Source organism: Phaethon aethereus, assembly GCF_964289735.1.
Source record: "Phaethon aethereus genome assembly, chromosome: 1".
NCBI lineage: Eukaryota > Metazoa > Chordata > Aves > Phaethontiformes > Phaethontidae > Phaethon > Phaethon aethereus.
In genome coordinates, this window is record NC_138575.1 from 64,304,421 (window position 1) to 64,323,519 (window position 19,099).

At 38.0% G+C, this 19,099-nt stretch overlaps 1 protein-coding gene across 1 annotated transcript in view; it reads right to left on the reverse strand.

Annotated features, from left to right (window-relative positions):
* Positions 1-1,131: 1,131 nt before the first annotated feature.
* Positions 1,132-19,099, reverse strand: part of TRIM24 (tripartite motif containing 24) — a gene marked incomplete at its 5' end in the record, with an annotated part of 60,109 nt that continues 42,141 nt past the window's right edge. The window contains 11 exons of the mRNA XM_082011514.1: positions 1,132-1,472; positions 2,570-2,719; positions 4,048-4,122; positions 5,506-5,638; positions 7,577-7,890; positions 9,857-10,025; positions 11,433-11,505; positions 12,963-13,098; positions 15,165-15,344; positions 16,966-17,130; positions 17,777-18,042. Of these exons, the coding sequence (XP_081867640.1) occupies positions 1,263-1,472; positions 2,570-2,719; positions 4,048-4,122; positions 5,506-5,638; positions 7,577-7,890; positions 9,857-10,025; positions 11,433-11,505; positions 12,963-13,098; positions 15,165-15,344; positions 16,966-17,130; positions 17,777-18,042 (1,871 nt within the window). The 3' untranslated portion in view covers positions 1,132-1,262. The remainder of the gene's footprint in view (positions 1,473-2,569; positions 2,720-4,047; positions 4,123-5,505; positions 5,639-7,576; positions 7,891-9,856; positions 10,026-11,432; positions 11,506-12,962; positions 13,099-15,164; positions 15,345-16,965; positions 17,131-17,776; positions 18,043-19,099) is intronic.

Here is a 19,099-nt window from a genome sequence, read left to right on the forward strand (position 1 = left end):
CACATCAGCGCTACACAGCAAGTCAAAAGCAGGCTTGTGTATGCTCGGATGTCTTCACAATTCCATCTGCAAAATTCTGGCACAATCTGAGCTCAGTTAATCCAAAAGACTGCCTGCTCTCCTGAACACTCAGTTTTCATTTAAGATGACATAAATGAAGAGTATAAACCAATAGCTGGAGCAACCATAGACAAATACTTCTCTAACTCTGCAATCTCTGAGGGCAGAAACAACCATCTACATTGTTGTCAGTGCTTCTGGAAAGTAGACAGGACAAAAAAAGGTAATTTGTCCTCATCTTCTGGTGATTTAAACAGGGACAGATGAAGAGTTGAAGGGCAGTACCTTTTTTTTTCTCTGCCTCTTCAAACTTGTGTATTTCCAAGTGAGTAACAATGCTGGTTGCATTCTGACAACAACCTATTTAGAAATTTGGAAAAACAACATGAGCTTGTGGACAGAAAGGATGCTTTTTTCCCCTCACTAAACATAAACAAAGACTGACTCACAGCTGCAAGCAAACGTGTTTCCCCTTGAGACTTTTCCATTGACTTCATTAAGCAGAGGTATGTCAAACTTGAGACACCTATTAAACAAAATAGCACAGGAATACCATTGTTTCTTGCTGGCAGTGAGAAAAATGGCGCAATACTAAGTATTTTGTCCTTTACTTCCTCCATTAAAAACTCTCAAACAAATTCTTTTTTTTTTGTTTAAGTTATTTTTAATACACTCTCCCTTACATTTTAAAATTACCAATAACTTCTTTGGGGGCAACTACGCTTTCATTGTACCAGTCAGTATTGCAGGACAATAATATTACACCATCTGTTTTCATGGCTTGTGTTAAATACAGTACAAAGAAATCAAATTATGGCCAGCCACATGCCTTTGGTAAAATTAAAAGTCTGGTGAGATCACATTTTCTTCAAACTCAGAAAGCCACATGTTGAACCCATGTAATGTTTTAAAGTTCAATCCTATACAAACTTCTTTTCTTCCTCAAAGTAAAGTTAAACAGCTGTCACTCCATGCAAATGGTAATTCCTGTGCTGTTCCAGAAGTACTATGAAAGTTTGGAACTTCAGAGCTCTCCACATGTCTTGACCTCCGTTAGATTTGTGTTTCAGAGAAGGGGTAGAAAGTCTAGTAAATATCCACAAACCTACAAGTCAAAGTAGTCATGATTTTTCCTCTTTTCACAATTAACAGTGATAAATATTCTTAGTTTTTAAAAAACGTTCCGTAGTAACACATGCAGCTCATTTAAGCAACTGACGGTCCTCTCCTTTGAGGCGTTTTTTCCGGGGCTGTACGAAGTCATCATCCGAGTCATCAGTAAGTTCTGGATTATCTTTTTCACTCTGGCAGTTGGGTTGTACAGGGAACTTTCTCTCAGGATAAAGGTTCCTTAGAAGTTCTTCAAAGTATGCTTCAAGTTTCATGCCAGCATCAGCCACTTCTGAATCAGGCTGTTGGGTGAATTAACAGAATTAACAACATCAGTGCATCATGAAATAGCTTTATACTTTGATCACATTAGGTCTTTTAGGTGCTTTTACAAGCTACACCAAAAAAAAAAAAAAAAAAAAATATCAATCAGCACTAAGAATGGCACCTGTGGGACACATGGTCCCAAAAAGCACAAACCTGCAAAACAGAGGGCTAAGATAGATCTTTTAGCCAACACTCCCAGTGACTTTTTTCTCTGATGGCAATTACAAAAGCTGTACTACCTGGGTTCTGAAAGCTATATATATTCTAAAAACTCTTTAATCCTGACTGAAAAAAAAAGTTGGGTTATGCTGTGAAATATATAGGTATGCCTTCAAGGTGTTGAGCTGTTTTGGAACAACTGCTTGAAATGGTAGAACTTCTCTAGCTTCTAGACCTTTTTTAATTACAGTGAAAATATTACTGGGATAGATGATGATCGTGACCTGGAAAACTAGGCAGTGCTAAAGTCATTCATATCCACCATAGCCAAGCAGTTTCCTGAAGCGGAGGTCACCATGGCAGTAAGTATTCCAAGCTACCAAGGGTGACTGGATGAGAACCCCACTGAGGCCACTTAAGAGAAGCCTTATTTCCAGTCTAATTCCCTCTCATTTTGTGGTCCACTCAGTACCTGCATCCCTTTTTCACCAAGTCTTCCTTTATGTGCAGTGAGGGATAATAACAATCACTCAACATGCAACTAGAAATCATAAAGGTGAGTACAGACCTCCCAGAATAAGAATCCCACTGAATTTAAGATTTGAGGCAAGGAGGATTAAACCAAATTTTAAATCAGATGTTCACCATTAACTTCTATGATAAACTGTGCTATTCTTTACCTGCTGTCCTGCCATTCAGCAAGCATGTTTGTTACAATCCTCTTTCCTTCTATGGAAGGATCTACACTGCATGCTCATCTAACACTGCAGTAGTTTCAAATGTGATCTGTATTTTCACTGCATTCTCATCATCAAAATACAATAAATTCTTGTGTTGTAAGATTTAACCCCACCACAGTTTTCCTGAAAGCAACTAAGCCTACAAAACCAGGTAAAGTATCTGCTTTTCTGACCTCATTAAATTCAGCACAGTTTTGGAAAATCAGTCTGAAATCAGCCACAAAATCTTCTGGTTTTGTGTAGAAGGAATTGGTCACTTCAAGTCTTTTCTTGATGGTTGACAAGTCCATAGGCTTTTTGATTATTTTGTAGTAATCAGGAACCTAAATGGAAAATAAAATTTTTTATTGAATACACTCATGTTCATTACTCATTGTTTTATAAACCTTTAGCTCTGAGGGAGAGGGCAAGATTTAGTCTCATCTTCAAAATACAATTCTAAGATATAAGAATTGTACTTTTAATATATATGCAGACAGTATGCTAGTTTTGCTGGCTAAAATACACTCCTCCCAATGCCTATTTTAAAAGAAAAGAAAAAAAAGTAAAACCCCACCTACATTGACTACATATGACAGAGCAAATGACTTAGACATTATTTTTGTATGTAGTCAAATGAGCCATCTATTTAGTTTCACTCTCAAGACCACCACATGATAACTTTGGCAACCCACTCAAATGGAGGCAGTACATGGGTTGCTTAAAATGAATTTTGGTTATGAAATAAGTCTTTGGAAATGGTGGCAAATAGCAGAGATATCAATAATTTTAGCATCTCAAACTGTGGTTGTAGCATTAAGATTTATTCTTTCTTTTAAAAATAAGATATGAAATCTAATGATAGTATTTTCATATTTTTCCTAACTAGATTCACATTTTAAGAGAAATACTATAATACCTGAATTTAGTAATACATGACCATCATATGATTAATCAATTAATCTCTTTTGCCCTTTCTTATTATTAAATTCTATGGAATGTTCTTCAAAAGAAGAATTCTTACTCAAATAGAATAGAAAGGGTGCATAGGAGCATATTACTTATTGATGAATTCTCTTCCCACTGACTTGTCTTGAACATAAAAGAGGTACTTTTCATCTGATTATGCTGGTAGCTCTTTTGTATATCCTTGGACTACAGTTTGATAGTTTTTGTTTTGTTTTTTTAAATGGTTACAGCACACAAGTAACTTTGTCCTCCTTCCATTGTCTCATGCACCCAGGTATTGTTTACCTTTTAAAACTACTAAACTTCAAGTTAATAATAAACAAGAAATTCAATTTCACATTAATACTGTGGAGTAGTCTAATTCTCAAAATCAGGTAGTTTTTTTAAAAAACATATCCCAATTCATCTTTTTAGTTAGTGACACCACTCAGCATTGTGAAACCAGCAGGCAGTGTTAGTACTTACTTTTTCTGTCTCTTTTTGAAATATTAAGTAAAATCAGTTCTCAGGGAATTCCCTGGAAATCCCCTTCCAACCCAATGCTTCAACTTTTAACTCCCCTTCAGACAGTTTTAATAAAATTAAACACTGTTAATACACTCAATGTCTGGGAAATTTGACTTCTGATAATGGACTGTAATTGAACGTAAAAACATCCTTAGAAACACACCAATTATAAAATGGAAAGAAGTGCAATACATACTGTGGGAGGAACTGGATCTTGAAAAGCAAGACTCATTTCATGACAGTAGAGGTATAGCAGCAGCCTTTCACACTTCTGTGTCAAGAAAAATAGATACTCAAGTAATTAGAGAATCTTATATAATTTGTTCTAAAATTACAAACTACAGAAAATACCAAACAGATGCTCAATACTCCCGGGCCCCTAAGCAGAAAAGTGAGCACAGAAACTTGCATTTGGGAGCAAGTTTAACTGTCATAACCAATGGCCTACAGTATTCCTTCTCTGCAATAGTTACATCATTATCAACTCTCAAATGCATGCTATGTAGCCTCATACAGTCACTAACAGTGTTATTCAGCATTTGCTGAGCCCAGCAGACATTTCAGGGAATAAAAAACCATACATGGCTTTTAGCGCTTCACAAATATTCAGAGATATCAGTAATATTTTTCCTGATCTGGGTATAACTGCTCTGTAACTGCAAAGCCTACAGTGCTTTTTGTTAGCAGTGCAAAGGAATATTTTTTCTTTGTGTATCCAAATATATTAAATTGGATCTTGAGCCTTGAAAGACATTCTAAAAACAGTTTTGTGTGATTTTATGCTTGCTGATCCTTTATCAGAATATTTACAGGACTCATAACTTACATTCTTATAACTTACATTTAAAGCAAAGATAGCAGCACATGTAAATAATGGTTCTACAGGTAGTCTAAGACCCCAAACAGAATATTAATTTCAGTGTATTTACACAAGTTGCCAACTGAAACCAAGTAAAACACTGCTGAAAGTTTCCAATAGAGCTCAAAATTATTTAAAAAGAGTTTTAAATAATAATAAAACAACTACAAAGAAATAAGAAAAATAAAAAAGGCAACCCCCCCCCCCAAATTTCCAAGAATCCAAAAGATTCTGTCAAGCAGTTCAACTGTCTGCTCAAAGGCACAATTTTTTTCTTTGAACTCTGAGGTTTAAGGGAAAAACAAAAGTTGGAGACCCACTGCTTGCTTTGTAGCTTTTCCACCAGAACACTTAAACCTGCAAAAGGGTAGCAGTTATTCCCAGAGAGTTAATCTCTGCAAGATCAGTATTGCATCTCTGTATATCTTCATTATGAATCACTGTAATTTTTTACAAGGACATTGACAAAGTGCTTTAAAGACTAAAACCATTAGTTATTAACATCAATTTATGCCAAACTTGGAAAGCACAAAGAAAAAAAAAAATCTCGGTGCAAGGTCACGGTGTACAAGAGCTCTGTTAGAAATGGCACTTGGTAATACCTAGAACACAATCCCAGTTCGGAACATCAGATCACAACCACTCTCATTCAGAATGTGTTGTGCAGCATGTTTACATGAAGGCTGCTATGATCTCAGAGCTTATTTAAAAAGTTAATTGTCCTTTTTTACCATCACTTTTTAAAGATGCATACATTTCAGAATAGCAGCAAGGCAGTGCTCTTTTTATCCTTACCCTACGGTCTATTGGTGTCAAACCCACAGTGTCTTCCAATTTTCTTTTTTCAGAGCTGAGAGCAGGTTTATCACAGTCATATTCAACTTCTGGCTTGGATAAATCCCGACAGAATGTACAAATCCACTCTCCACTAAAGAAGACAAACAGATGCATTGACCTCAGTGATGTAGCACACACTTGACAAAAGGCTTTCCACATATTTCTGGGTAAGTTCCTCATTTGTGGGGTGTTTTTTTCTGCATTGTGTGTAGTTTTGTTGGTAGTGGTTTTTTAAGCACTACAAAAGGCAGAGACTGCTGGCAAAAGTGCTTTATTAGAACTTCATTTCCTTTTTAATGGCACTGGTGTTTAGCAGGCATGTTGGTGTTGGGTTGATGGTTGGACTTGATGATCTTAGAGGTCTTTTCCAACCGGAATGATTCTATGATTCTATAATAGAACAATGGTTTGTCTAGTAGACAAATGGTGTCTACCATGGTTAGTACTGAAATTTTTCACTTGAGCTTACAGGATTCAAGCAAAACACTATGTAGTTAGGAAACAAGACTCTTAAGAGAGACTGAAGGAATTAGCCAAACAAGGAAAAGTGTTAGCGTTATAAGGCGAGAACTATATATTCTCTCTACAAGCTTGACCTACAACTTATTACTACTCTATATAGATTACCCTAGACAAGGTTTTTTGGAAAACTGCACATTCTTCACTCCCTAAAACTTTCAGATGTTCCAGATTTTATCAGTTAGTCTGGGAAAATCCTATGGATTTAAATGACAGCATAAGATTATGATAAAATTAGTTCTGGAAGCTATGTTCACTGATCCTCCAATACAATTTGTGAACCTCAAAGTTTTAAAAAACCTAGGAAGAATCTACGTTTCTAATACAGTTCTCCGCAAACGAAGAAACTTGCATATTTGCGGATAACCACAAGAGGGCTGAATTGTACTTCTTACATAATAGACAGAATTCAGCAATAACTTATTATGAGATCTGACTACATGTATTTACTCAAAGAAATGTTATAAGATCTTTGTAAATGGGAAACAGTTTCTGCAGCACCTTTTAAAGAATTTTGATAGTAAGGCAGAAGACTTTCCAAGTTAAAAAAAAAAATCTTACTGTTTTTTATTTGGAGTGATCCAAAGATTTACACCATGTGCTAGTTGTAGTATACAGTACTGAATAATGGGCATTTTCTTTCAGAGAGTCTTTTACCTTCTACTCTCTTAACTTGATGGAGTTAATTATATGATAGTGTCACCTCTGTGCCTGGACTAGCATCAGAGCAATGATGTGGTAGATATAAAAAAATAGATATAGGCCATGATCTAAAGAACTTACGATACAAGATGACAGAAAACACATGAAAGATGGAGGAATGATGCATTTAAATATCTAAGAATCAGGAAGTTTGCTGCATAGAATTTCCAAGTTGGAACATTGCAAAATTCCATTTATTCTAATCAAAGACATTAATTCCAGAAGCAAATACCAGTAATGCTTATAACACCAAACTACTTAAGACTGTATTTTGAAACTCAAGAAACTAAGTAGTTGTTTTGTAACAGCCAATCAAGAAAGCCTACTGCTTGTTCCAACACTGAACAAGATGTTATTAGAAGATGTCAGTCACTACATCCCATGCTTGGAATGTAGCCATGTTTAGCACTATAGTAAATAATATATTTAATACTATATTAGCTTAGATTTTTCTTTAAGTTGTTATTATTATTACTAAAATGTAAATATTTTCTGTCACCCTTAAAACATTTTATGACAGATTGGCAATTCTGTGGCCCAGTTTTACTAACAGATGCCTAGATGCAAGTAGTCTTGCTTAACTGCCAAATAAGCAAGGAGTTTTACTACAGATTTTGCAGCCACGATAAAGTTACACTGAAGTTTCAATGCAAATTCCAATTTTCAGCAATTAATAAAACTTCCAGATTCAAGACTTCAAAGATGACACTTCTTCCTTTGAGGCCAAAGCTTCTTGTACTGGGTTTCACAGTACAAAGCTTCTATCTTTTAATGCAAGTTTAGATGGAATTGAAGGGTTCATAATTACCTTGGAAAGCTCATCAATGTAGGGACATGACAAGAAAGATGGAATACTTTGGGGCACTTCTCACAGCAGAGGAGCTCTCCTCCGTTTTGACATACTGCACACCAGTCTTCATTGGGATCATCCTCTTTTCTGCCCTCCCCAGTGTGGGGGGGGCCTATCCATCCTGTCTTCCCACTGGAAGTGTTCTCCTGCAGTATCCCTGGTTGATCATCTGTGCTGTCTGGTGCATCTGTTCTTAAGACAGCTTCATCAGAACTGGAATTATGATTGCTATCTAACAGCAATGAAGTAAGTATGCTTCTTGAAAAAGTGGCCTGTAAGAAGAAACAAAGGAAACCAGATTATAATATTTATGTGAATTTACATGACTGTAACAACAAACTGACCAGAATAACAAATTTATATGCAGCCATACAACTTGCAACATGCACAAAAAAATTACTATTGTACTATAGCATCAGGCAACTAAACACAAGAAATTAGCTATGAAAGGCTATTTACTGCTCCACTAATAAAAAATAAAACTAATCTCTGATGCCCCAAAAGTCTAGCAACCTTATTTATGTATACTACTGCACTATGATTAGAAACACTTCCTAGCACTACATGAAAATTTAATATTTGTGTGGGAAAATAACATAGGACTGGTGAGGATTGTAGATGCACTCAGACTTGCAGCTGGGGTGTAGAAAAACACATATACATGGTACTAACTGTTGTTTACTCTTCTGTGTTTAACAAGTAGAATAGCTGTGATTAGATAATATAGGTCTGTGATAGACTTAGAGGCAGTTGATTGAACATGCCAGAGATTCCTGCCCTGCAGTGGGAAACATCAAAGCAGAGTGATAAACTATGCCTGCGTGAATCCCTGCTATACAGGCGAAAACAGCAGGTTCAGTGATCCTCTAGCATGGACCCAGCTTTGCAGTGCCCGCATCCCCGTTTGTGTGCCTCTGCCCAGGTGCTGCTTTGGGGATCCCCCAGTTGGCAAGGTAACAAAAATAAATTTACCCTTTCTATCCATGGTTTTGTGGTTGTTCCTCTGTCCTGCCTGTGCCAGCTCACACAGTTTGCATGCTATTTGTTTCCTGCCTTCCCAGGTTTTCATTGGATAAAATGGGGCCGGCCTGAGGACAGTCTTGTTTCCCATCTTTATTAATGATCTGGATGAGGGGATCAAGTGCTCCCTCAGTAAGTTTGCAGATGACACCAAGTTGGGTGGGAGTGTTGATCTGAGGGCAGGAGGGCTCTGCAGAGGGATCTGGACAGGCTGGATTCAGGGGCCGAGGCCAACTGTATGAGGTTTAACAAGGCCAAGTTGCCAGGTCCTGCACTTGGGTTACAACAACCCCATGCAACGCTACAGGCTTGGGGAGGAGTGGCTGGAGAGCTGCCCCACAGAAAAAGACCTGGGGGTGCTGGTTGACAGCCTGCTGAACATGAGCCAGCAGTGTGCCCAGGTGGCCAACAGCATCCTGCCCTGTATCAGAAATAGTGTGGCCAGCAGGAGTAGGGAAGTGATTGTGCCCCTGTACTTGGCACTGGTGAGCCTGCACCTCAAATACTGTGTTCAGTTTTGGGCCCCTCACTACAAGAAGGACATTTTGTTGCTGGACCGTGTCCAGAGAAGGGCAACAAAGCTAGTGAGGGGTCTGGAGAACAAGTCTTATGAAGAGGGGCTGAGGGAACTGGGGTTGTTCTGTCTGGAGAAGTGGAGGCTGAGGGGAGACCTTATCGCTCTCTACAAATACCTGAAAGGAGGCTGTAGTGAGGTGGGTGTTGGTCTCTTCTCCCAAGTAACTAGTGATAGGACGAGAGGAAATGGCCTCAAGTTGCACCAGTGGAGGATTAGACTGCGTATTAGGAAAAATGTCTTCACTGAAAGAGTGGTCAAACATTGGAACAGGATGCCCAGGGAGGTGGTGGAGTCACCATCACTGGAAGTATTCAAAAAACGTGTGGATGTGGCGCTTCAGGACATGGTTTAGGGGGCATGGTGGTGTTGGGTTGATGGTTGGACTTGATAATCTTAAAGGTCTTTTCCAACTTTAATGATTCTGTGATTCTATTCTATGATTCTAAAAGCAGTCTGATCACACCAGTTAATTGAATTGGCAGTAGAGCTAGTTTTTGACTGTCACCTCTTCCTTTTATTTAGCTTTTTAGTTTTCTCCTGAAAAAGTCCCCAACAGAATATTAGTATATTATTTTATTCCCCATAAATGCAAAATACCCTCCACCAAAGAGAAAGGAGATCTTTATAACTGTTAATATTACATTCCGAGGCCGGGATTCCTCCTCTGATTCTTGCTTCACTATAACAATTGGGAAATCAAAGTTCTCATTTGGTGCATTTGACTCCTGTTTAATTCTGATTGGCTCCAACATAACAACCGGGACTTTGTGTGTAGAATCAGCTCCTGGTGGCCTGCTGGAGGAGCCAGAACTGAAAATGACAGAAGCAGGAAAAAAGGCAAATTGAGTCAGAACTGGATGCCTTTTGTACACTGATGCTTTCCAAGACCTCAGGATGCTAATCCATTTTGCTGCTTTGAATCCTGAGCACTACAGTATTACTTTTATAGAATACAACATCCAAGTTCATTTCCTTTCATGTATATTGAAAAGGCACTATGAAAAGGGAAAATTTTAATGGTGCAGTTCCAGAACTAGATAATTACTCATGGTTTTATTTCCCATTACTGCAAGATTTTCAAATAACTCCATTTCTTCTAGGTTATACACAAAAAAAACCGCTTCCACTGAACATCATCCCACTTTGGAGGAGATGCTGCTGTATTTTGGAGAAGGCCGGTGTCTCCCCAGAGCTGAACTGATCATTGTAAACCACACAAATGAATAAGCCAAATAAAACACGTATTTACATTACCTTGCAAGAGTTTTACAGCCTTGCAGCTCTACCAAAACTGGGGCCCTACTTTCAGAACTAGATCTGTCTTTTTTCATGTGGTTAGTCATAACAGGATGAGAATGGACAATCAAACTCAAAAATACCAGCTTATGCTTATTTTTTAAATAATAATGAAGAATTTTAAATCCAACAAAATTAATTCAAGCAGCATTAGACAGAATCATGTTTTTTAAAATGCAAGTAAAAGTCTCTCCAGACAAACATTTAAACACTTCATAAGAGTCCTTCACAGAATTTACCACATAAATGGAATAGAGCAAAAGGTATTCTATATTAAAAAGCATCTGCATTTCCAACTCAGGTAGGATGAATGTCATCTGAGTTTTCTCTGCATAAAAAATTAATCATTAATCATCTGACATAATGTCAGATGTATGCTCAAACTTATTGGAACACATTAATGGATCTGCACTGTTCAAACAACACCGTGCGAATCTATTTGTTCATTAATATTTCATCACTATGGGATAAAAACATTTGTGTAGACTCTCAGTAGATATCTACTGCTCACTTAACTAACTGTATTATGGCAGAAAATTCTTAATAACCCTCTTTGTAACATCAGTTCCTTAAATCTAAAGTCATTTATAATTCCATAAGGACTGTCAACATGCAACTTTTTCCTTTAGTTGATTTTTCTGAATTTAAAACCTGATTTAGATTTGGCATTCTTTTAATAACGCCAACCTAGCCATCATTTACAGACTTAACACATTTTTAGGCGTGCTATTAATATATTACAAATGAAATTACTACTTTTAGAATGCAAAGAGTGCTGTAACAGCCGTCAGGCCTGGCCTGTTAATAGAGAAGGCAAGGCAAATCAACTTCATATAGTAGTTAATTTATTAATGCGAGAAGAGACTGAGGCATGTTCTATGGAGGTGGACATTACATTTTCTTCTGTCCCACTCTCCTTACCTCTCTCTGCTCCCAACACTGGAGGCACTGGGTGAACGAATTGGAGGGTGTATGTTTGTCACATTGACTCCTCCTAGGACAGAAGAATCAGATTAGAACAAAACACACATCTGTGCCAAGTCTGAGTTGTGACTCAGAGAAGTACGCAGGTTTGGGGGAAAATTTCTCCTGCAGTGTTATTCATTTAACCCATATCTCACTCAATACAAATTCATGAGAGGATGAGAAGCATCAGATAACAGAGGGAAGGAGGGCCCATTGCATGTAAGCAGGCTGATGGGTCAGTACCTTTGCCTGGATGACCCCTCCACCTGATAACTGCAGTTTGTTTTGTCTTATCTTATTAAATTCTAGCAGATGTCTAAGGAGATCTGCTTAGGAAACTTTAAGCCAGACGAGCTGGCGAATAGGAAGAAGTCTAGGGGCCAGATATGAGAGAGACCAAAGGTCTGGGGACCAGATAGCCAAAAGACTTGCGAAGGACATTTTTGCTGAGCATCGCTCCTGAGAAACCAGAGTGGGCCGTTTGTGCTGTCTGTGAATGCAAGTGCTTATTGGGAATTCACGCTCACATAGCCTCACTACAGGCCGGACTGAGAAGTGGGAGTAAGGAGCAACTGCTGATTGCCACCAGGCATGGTGACAGGAATCCCCTGGGTCCTTCAAGTCCACCACATTTAGCTACCCATAACAACAACAACCTCTCTGGTCAACCCATGTCAGTGCTGCACTACCCTCCTAGTGAAAAAGATATCCAAATTAAACTTCCCAAGTCACCATTTCTAGCCACTGTCTCCTGTTACATCCTATCCTGCTTTTTCAAATACTTGTCTCCTACCACAGTTTTTAGGTTTTAATTTGGTGTACACCTAAGACTGACATTTTTCTATGTATTGCTAGACAATTCGCTAAAATATATTGAGTTTTTCCCTCCATGTATTTAAGATCTGGCCACTTACTTTTGTTGACAATGCTAAAATTCAGTCTGGAGAAGAGCAGGCTGAGAGGAGACTTTATCGCTCTCTACAACTACCTGAAATGGGGTTGTGGCGACATGGGTGTTGGTCTCTTCTCCTAAGTAACTAGTGATAGGACAAGAGGAAATGGCCTCAAGTTGCACCATGGGAGGTTTAGATTGGATATTAGGAAAAATTTCTTTACCAAGAGAGTGGTCAAGCATTGGAACAGGCTGCCCAGGGAGGTGGTGGAGTCACCATCACTGGAAGTGTTCAAAAAACTTGTGGATGTGGCGCTTTGGGACATGGTTTAGGGGGCATGGTGGTGTTGGGTTAGCGGTTGGACTTGATGATCTCGAATGTCCCTTCCAACCTTAATGATTCTGTGATTCTGTGAAAATATTGTCTCAACTTTACCACCTACTAGGGTTTCTATGACTTTGCCTTCATTTTCATATTTCTCATCCTTGACAAAAAAATAGAAGTAACTAATTCTGATGCTAGTGTTAACAGTGTCACATTAGATTTTTCCATTACACCACTTAAACAGAAAATTGCACCACATTCCAATTACCTGAGAGGCCTGGGGATGGTACCGATGAATTTGGTGACTGAACAGTTCTATTTGAAGCCGGTTTTGGCTGATTCTGCTCTGCAGTGCCATCCTTCCTTACAACATTATCCAGTGTGATGTTTCCTGAACAATCAATCTAAAAGGTGTGGAAGAGAGGGGAAGCAGTTAGTGTTGTGAGGGGAAAAAAACCACCACAACAAAACCTCCAAAGAAACAACAACAAACAACTACCCCATGCCTCTGCCATAGGTTATTTTGAAGGTGAGGACTAAAATGCATTACACCTAACTTTAGCCATCCAAAAAGTAAGGTGGTTACTTTAAAACAGGTCACCTTGTTTTTTCTAAAAAGAAAAGAAATGGCCAAATCCAGACAGTGCTTCATTTTAAGATCAGATGATTCTGTAAGTGCCAATTTTCTCCATCAGCTACAGAGAAGGCCTACATCAGACAGGTAGCTTTCACACATTGAAGTAAGAGATGAATTTTTATCTCCATACCTTCTTTTGACATGCTCATGTTATATAGTCTAAAAAAGATAATAAGCAACACACAAACTACCCATTAATCCACCAGTGTTTAACAGGACTGGAAGAACCTCAAAGGACATTCAATTCCATCTGCCACACATACCTTCTGGGCAGCGGCCATGCTTATTGACTCAAAATGCAAATAGCAAACCAACACTTGTTCTTTCCACCCACAACTCAGACCAGACAAACTGAAACTGTTTTAGGGGCTCCCAGTTTACCATTCTAACCTTCTGTAAAAATTGCACATTCTGGTTTGATAAAGAGAAATGACCTTTTGAAATGTTAGGGGTTTTGCAATACATAAGATCACATTTGATAAGACAATAGGTCACCTTGGTATCAGTTTTCTCAGTTATCCAGCCACCTCACAAATCCACTGGTATCAACTGAAATTTCTATTTATAAGCTAGATTTATCCAAAGTGGATGCAGAAGCCTCTGCTAGGTCAGCATATTTACAGTGATTTGGGCCATACATCTTAATAGCATAAGCTTAACCATATACAAAAAGAGTTCATAATAATACTGTGGACAAAACTCAGTATGCTAAAACGTCTCACAGATGTAGTTTTATGATATTGTTGTGTAGTTCTCCTTTTAAGCCTGACAGATACTGTGATTCTGCACTACATGTACTCCATTTAAAAAATAGAACATTTTTATCTGAGAGTTTATTGATGGGAACAAAAGACATGTGGGAGAAACAGAGAGTAACAGCACGTTATGTCTAGAAAACCATGACATTTCAGGTATCTACAAACCTTAGACCACAAGAATATGTTCAGCAGTTATTTGAAAGAATAAAGGCAACTGACTAAAATTCAACAGCTCTAACGTGGACCTCTGACAAACACGTACCAATCAGAAGAAACTGTGACAGAGAAGCTTAGAAGCTTAAGAAAACATGATCTTGTAAGTGATGCTCCTTCTATCACCAGCTCACAGGCATGTTAGAGGATATATGAAGAAAAGAATCACAGAATCATTAAGGTTGGAAAAGACCTTTAAGATCAGCAAGTCCAACCATCAACTCAACACCACCATGCCCACTAAACCATGTTCTGAAGTGCCACGTATACATGTCTTCTATACATTTCCACTGATGGTGACTCCACCACCTCCCTGGGCAGCCTGTTCCAATGTTTGATCGCTATCTCAGTAAAGAATTTTTTCCTAATATCTAGTCTAAAGAAGTACCAAAAGGAAAAGATATAAGGAATATACCTAATATACCAACAAGATATATCTATACTTAAGATATATTTTTAACTCATTAAAAGGGTTATTTTAAAAAATGTTAAACATTTACCAGAAAGACCATCAGCAAACCAGTGGCATCTATGGACACTGGTAAATAAAAGCTAAGAAAACTCATTTTTGTATCATTGTGGGGACTGGGGGAAAAATATGCAGGATCCAGATAAACAAGTCCAATTACAATTACAACCTGCAATGCTATTTTTCTTAGTTGTCCTAACAGCTGTCTCCCAGAACAGTCCTAAGAATACTACTAGCAACATGCAGGCAAACCTGCATTGCTGTTTTCTGGAACTGTCTCATGTTTTGACAAACGAGGCAAGAGTTTCAGTATAAAAGGTTTCTACTTCTCTCAAACATAAAGACTTACTTCAGAATAGAATCCATAAAACATTGCTCTCATGTTACACTTACATCAGGAAGAGATGGTAGGTTGTAGGAGCTACCCACTGGAGAACTCAAATCTATCACAGGGGGACCGTATGTCTTCCCATCACATCCTACAGCACTAGTGACTGTGGGGCTGGATGGAGTAGATGTTGTGCTGCTGGCAGTTGAAAGGGCAGTTGAAGTTTGTCCACTACCGATCTGCCACTAAAAAGAAAAGATGATAATCCACAATTCAGCATTATTTTTTTCAACAGATCTCATCTACTGCATATACTGGTTCTAACTCAGCAGTTAAACAAGAGCTTAGTTCAGTAAGCTGAATTCAAACATAAAATCCTGATTTACTCTGAAGTTATCTAATTTCAAGAACCAATCTTACAAAGGAAGATGACAAGTAGTTGAAAACTATGAACAGAAAAAATGAATGTGAATTCTTAAATTCAAAGCTGTATCTTATTGTTAAGTATCTATTAATGTCTCATGCTCCTTTGACAGTGTTGTGGGAGACATGTAAGTGTTTTAGTGAAAAAAAGCATTACAGATAATAGGCTGAATGCACAACTCCAGTGTTTTGCACTGGAGTTGTGTGCAACTCCAATTGGAGTGTGCACTCCAATGCACAGCTCCAGTGCTTTATTAAGTAAATAGCTACAGTGTCACTTGGATGCCATCAAGTATTTGATGTTGTGCTTCCCTTAACAACTTAAAGTGATTAAGAATTTGAAATGCTGACTGGATCTCCACCCACATATATGTTTAACACCATGATATGAAGTGCACAGTCAAGTCAGACTAAATTTCTTTCTCATTTAGACATATGCAGTTTCCAATGACTTTAATGGAATTTCATGGCAACCGTAGGCAAAATTTGACTCTGCTCAATTCCCTTTCAGTCAGTCATTCTATTTACTGGTTTCTAGTTTCAGAAAGACATTACTAGATAATGAAAACACTTGAAAGAAAGGCTTGCAGACAGGCCAATCTTCTTTTCAGAGGCACAGAATAGAAGTGACTTAGTTTTTGTTACTACAGGTTCTCTTAGTTATTGTACAGCTTTCTTCAATTTAGTTGGAATTAGTTCTCTGACATCATAACCATTGCAAACATGAATGGTAATACTCCAATTCTCAGGTCACAGATCAGATTAATTTGATTCTTCCCTGCTTACCTCTAGTGGCGTTATTTTCTCTGTCCTTCCATATACCTAACAACTTATGTGTTAATATGCTTTTTAATAAGCATTTGCCTTCCTGAACATCCAGAAAATATCTGAAGTGTTTGTTTCTGCCTCAGTGCAACTGCTAAGTAGCTGGATATTGATCGGTCTTACTCAGCAGAAGTCCCAAAATTGTAGACTTTCTTTTCTCTCATCTGTAGAAGTCCAGATTTGGCATACTCTGGAGAATGGCGGCAGCTATAGCTTTTTAGTAAAGCTTTTACCTGGTTGCTAATGAAGTCACTAACATTAAGCTAAATAGTGGGATTTTCTGTTCTGCCTACTCACTGATTGTAGTGTGTAGACCATGGCCACATTAAGTTTTGCGTAAGTGGCCAGAAATCACGGTAATAGCAAACGAGAATGAAACACCCACATAGCACACACAGTGGCTCACTTCCGTAATGCTTCAGCTGCTTAGAACTGTCAAAATGAAAGAAACTTGACAGGTATCACATTAAGAAAACTGTGGGTATCTTGTCATAGAAAAAAATGCAGTCTCTGTTCTAACTGAAAAGCACTCTAGAAACATAATAATAAAAGTAAGATAATATAAAGCACATTTGATGTTTTATTTTTACATGGCGAGTAAAAAGGGAAAGAAACTACCTGTTTTATAGCTTGCTGTGCCAAGAATGCCATTTGCAACGGATTGGGCTTTATTGCTTGCCTTGGTAGGTTCTGATTTTGTGGGAATCTCATCTGTTGTGCAGGAAGAGCTGAACCATTGGACTTGGGGCTATGATTCTGAAAATGAATCAAACGTGGAGGTGCCTGCATGAAAACAAACAAACAAACAATTCTGCAAGTTATCTGGTATCTATCCACTGTTCCAGAATTTTTTATTGAGTAGTCCTTTAAACTTCTGAAACTCTTAACAAATTCGATGCAAACAAATAGTACTGTACCATTTATCTGAATGACCACACAAAACATTATTTTTCAATGTTAAAAACAAAACCTAGGATTTTAATTATTCTGATATAATAAATGCAGATACATCACAAGAGCCAGTTGAGAGTATTTCCAACTTTGGAAGTTATATGGGAGAATCACAGTTTTCTACAAAAAAGCCTGGGAAAAAAATTAATGACAGATTCACTTTTTAATCATTTGACAAAAATACAAAATGTGTAGCTCAGCACTATATATGGTTGGATACCATACGATTTTTTTTCCCCCCTGAATAAAAATAGGCTGAGTGCTTCCACACATTCTGCCAGACAATTTTAAAATGCGCATTCAATTCTCAGCAAAGAAGATGTTCCCTAATCCATTTACATAGCCATGTGCTAAAGATGAAGCTGTGTGAAGTTAGGCATCTAGACATAATTTCTTTCCTTTTTCTTAACTTTCTTTACTTTCTTCTTCAGCGCCACGGAAAAAAAGCCTCTCTTCTCTGGAAATAGTCATAACTTACCTGATGAGAAGCAGGAGGTTGTTGCATGGCTCCTGCCATTCTTGGATTTGGTAAACTTACTGGACCTGCTCTGCGTTGAGCTTGCTGTCTCTGAGCCATAACCTGTTGCTGCATGTGCTGAAGTCGGAGCTGAGCTAAGCTTATCTGCGTTGGGAACTTAGACAGCTGGTTTGAAGGTAAGCTGCCTGGTGGCTGTAAGTTTGTTTCCATGACAGGGCTCTTGGGAATGTGTGGTGGGGTTTCTTTATCTTCAATTACCAAAGAACCTGATTTAAACAAAATAAAATTAATACCACAATATTGCAGCTAGCAGAATTCCTTTTATACCACGAGGTCATCATTCATTATTGTAATGTAAAGAATAGAGAAACATGAGATAGAGGACTCCATTTATTTTGTTTGTTTTCATGCAATAAAATGTTTGCATTTTATAATGCAGAAAAGGAAAAACTAGCAAACTGTCTTGTGCTGTAGCCTCCTCTATATGGTGGATTCTCCTAGGAAGCTGTCCTGGCTTCTCCAGAAGAGCAAGGGAGCAAAGTTTCAATGGAAAAGAGTATCCTGATCCAATCGTCTGATAAAAAGATTTAACTGTCTCATAACACTTAAAGGTATTGAGATCCTTTCTGGCCTCTGAGTCAACATCATGGAATACTCAAATGATACTCAGTTGCTCCACAGCACCTGGGATGTGATGGGCACCTCCAGGAGATGTTTTATCTCTCTCCATTGACTTAGAATGAAATTTGACTAGACAGGTGACATTTAGACACTAATGCTGGGTAAGAGATCTTATCTGAAGAGATATACAGTGTGATTACATGAAACTCTTTACATGTAAAATTCTGGCTACCTCATCCAAGAAAGATGAATTCCAACTAGAACGGAGTTTGATTTGATTCAAGGGAATAGCACACTGTTTGTATAGGAAAAGACAAAGATGCTTTTTTAAATAAAAAAAAAAACCCACAAAACAAACAACAAAAACAGAGTGAAGTAGGGAAAGTTACGGTCCAAGACCAAGAATTTAAAAATTCCAAAATCTGTGGGAGGTTGCACAACAGCTTTTCAATACAAGTCGGGGATAGACACCTCATACTCCCTCTCCCAGAGGTGCAGGGCATCCTGCATTTTATATTACTCTTTTTCATCCCTAGAGCTGAGAAGCTATGCAAGTAGCACCATTCTAGTCCCCTATCTAGACACAGAGGGAGTCTAGGCCAGCTAACACACTGTAGTGTAGAGCAGGGCAGAAAGCTAACACGAACAATAATATTTTCATATTGACACTTGGTAATTTTGGTGTTGCATACATTTTAATTA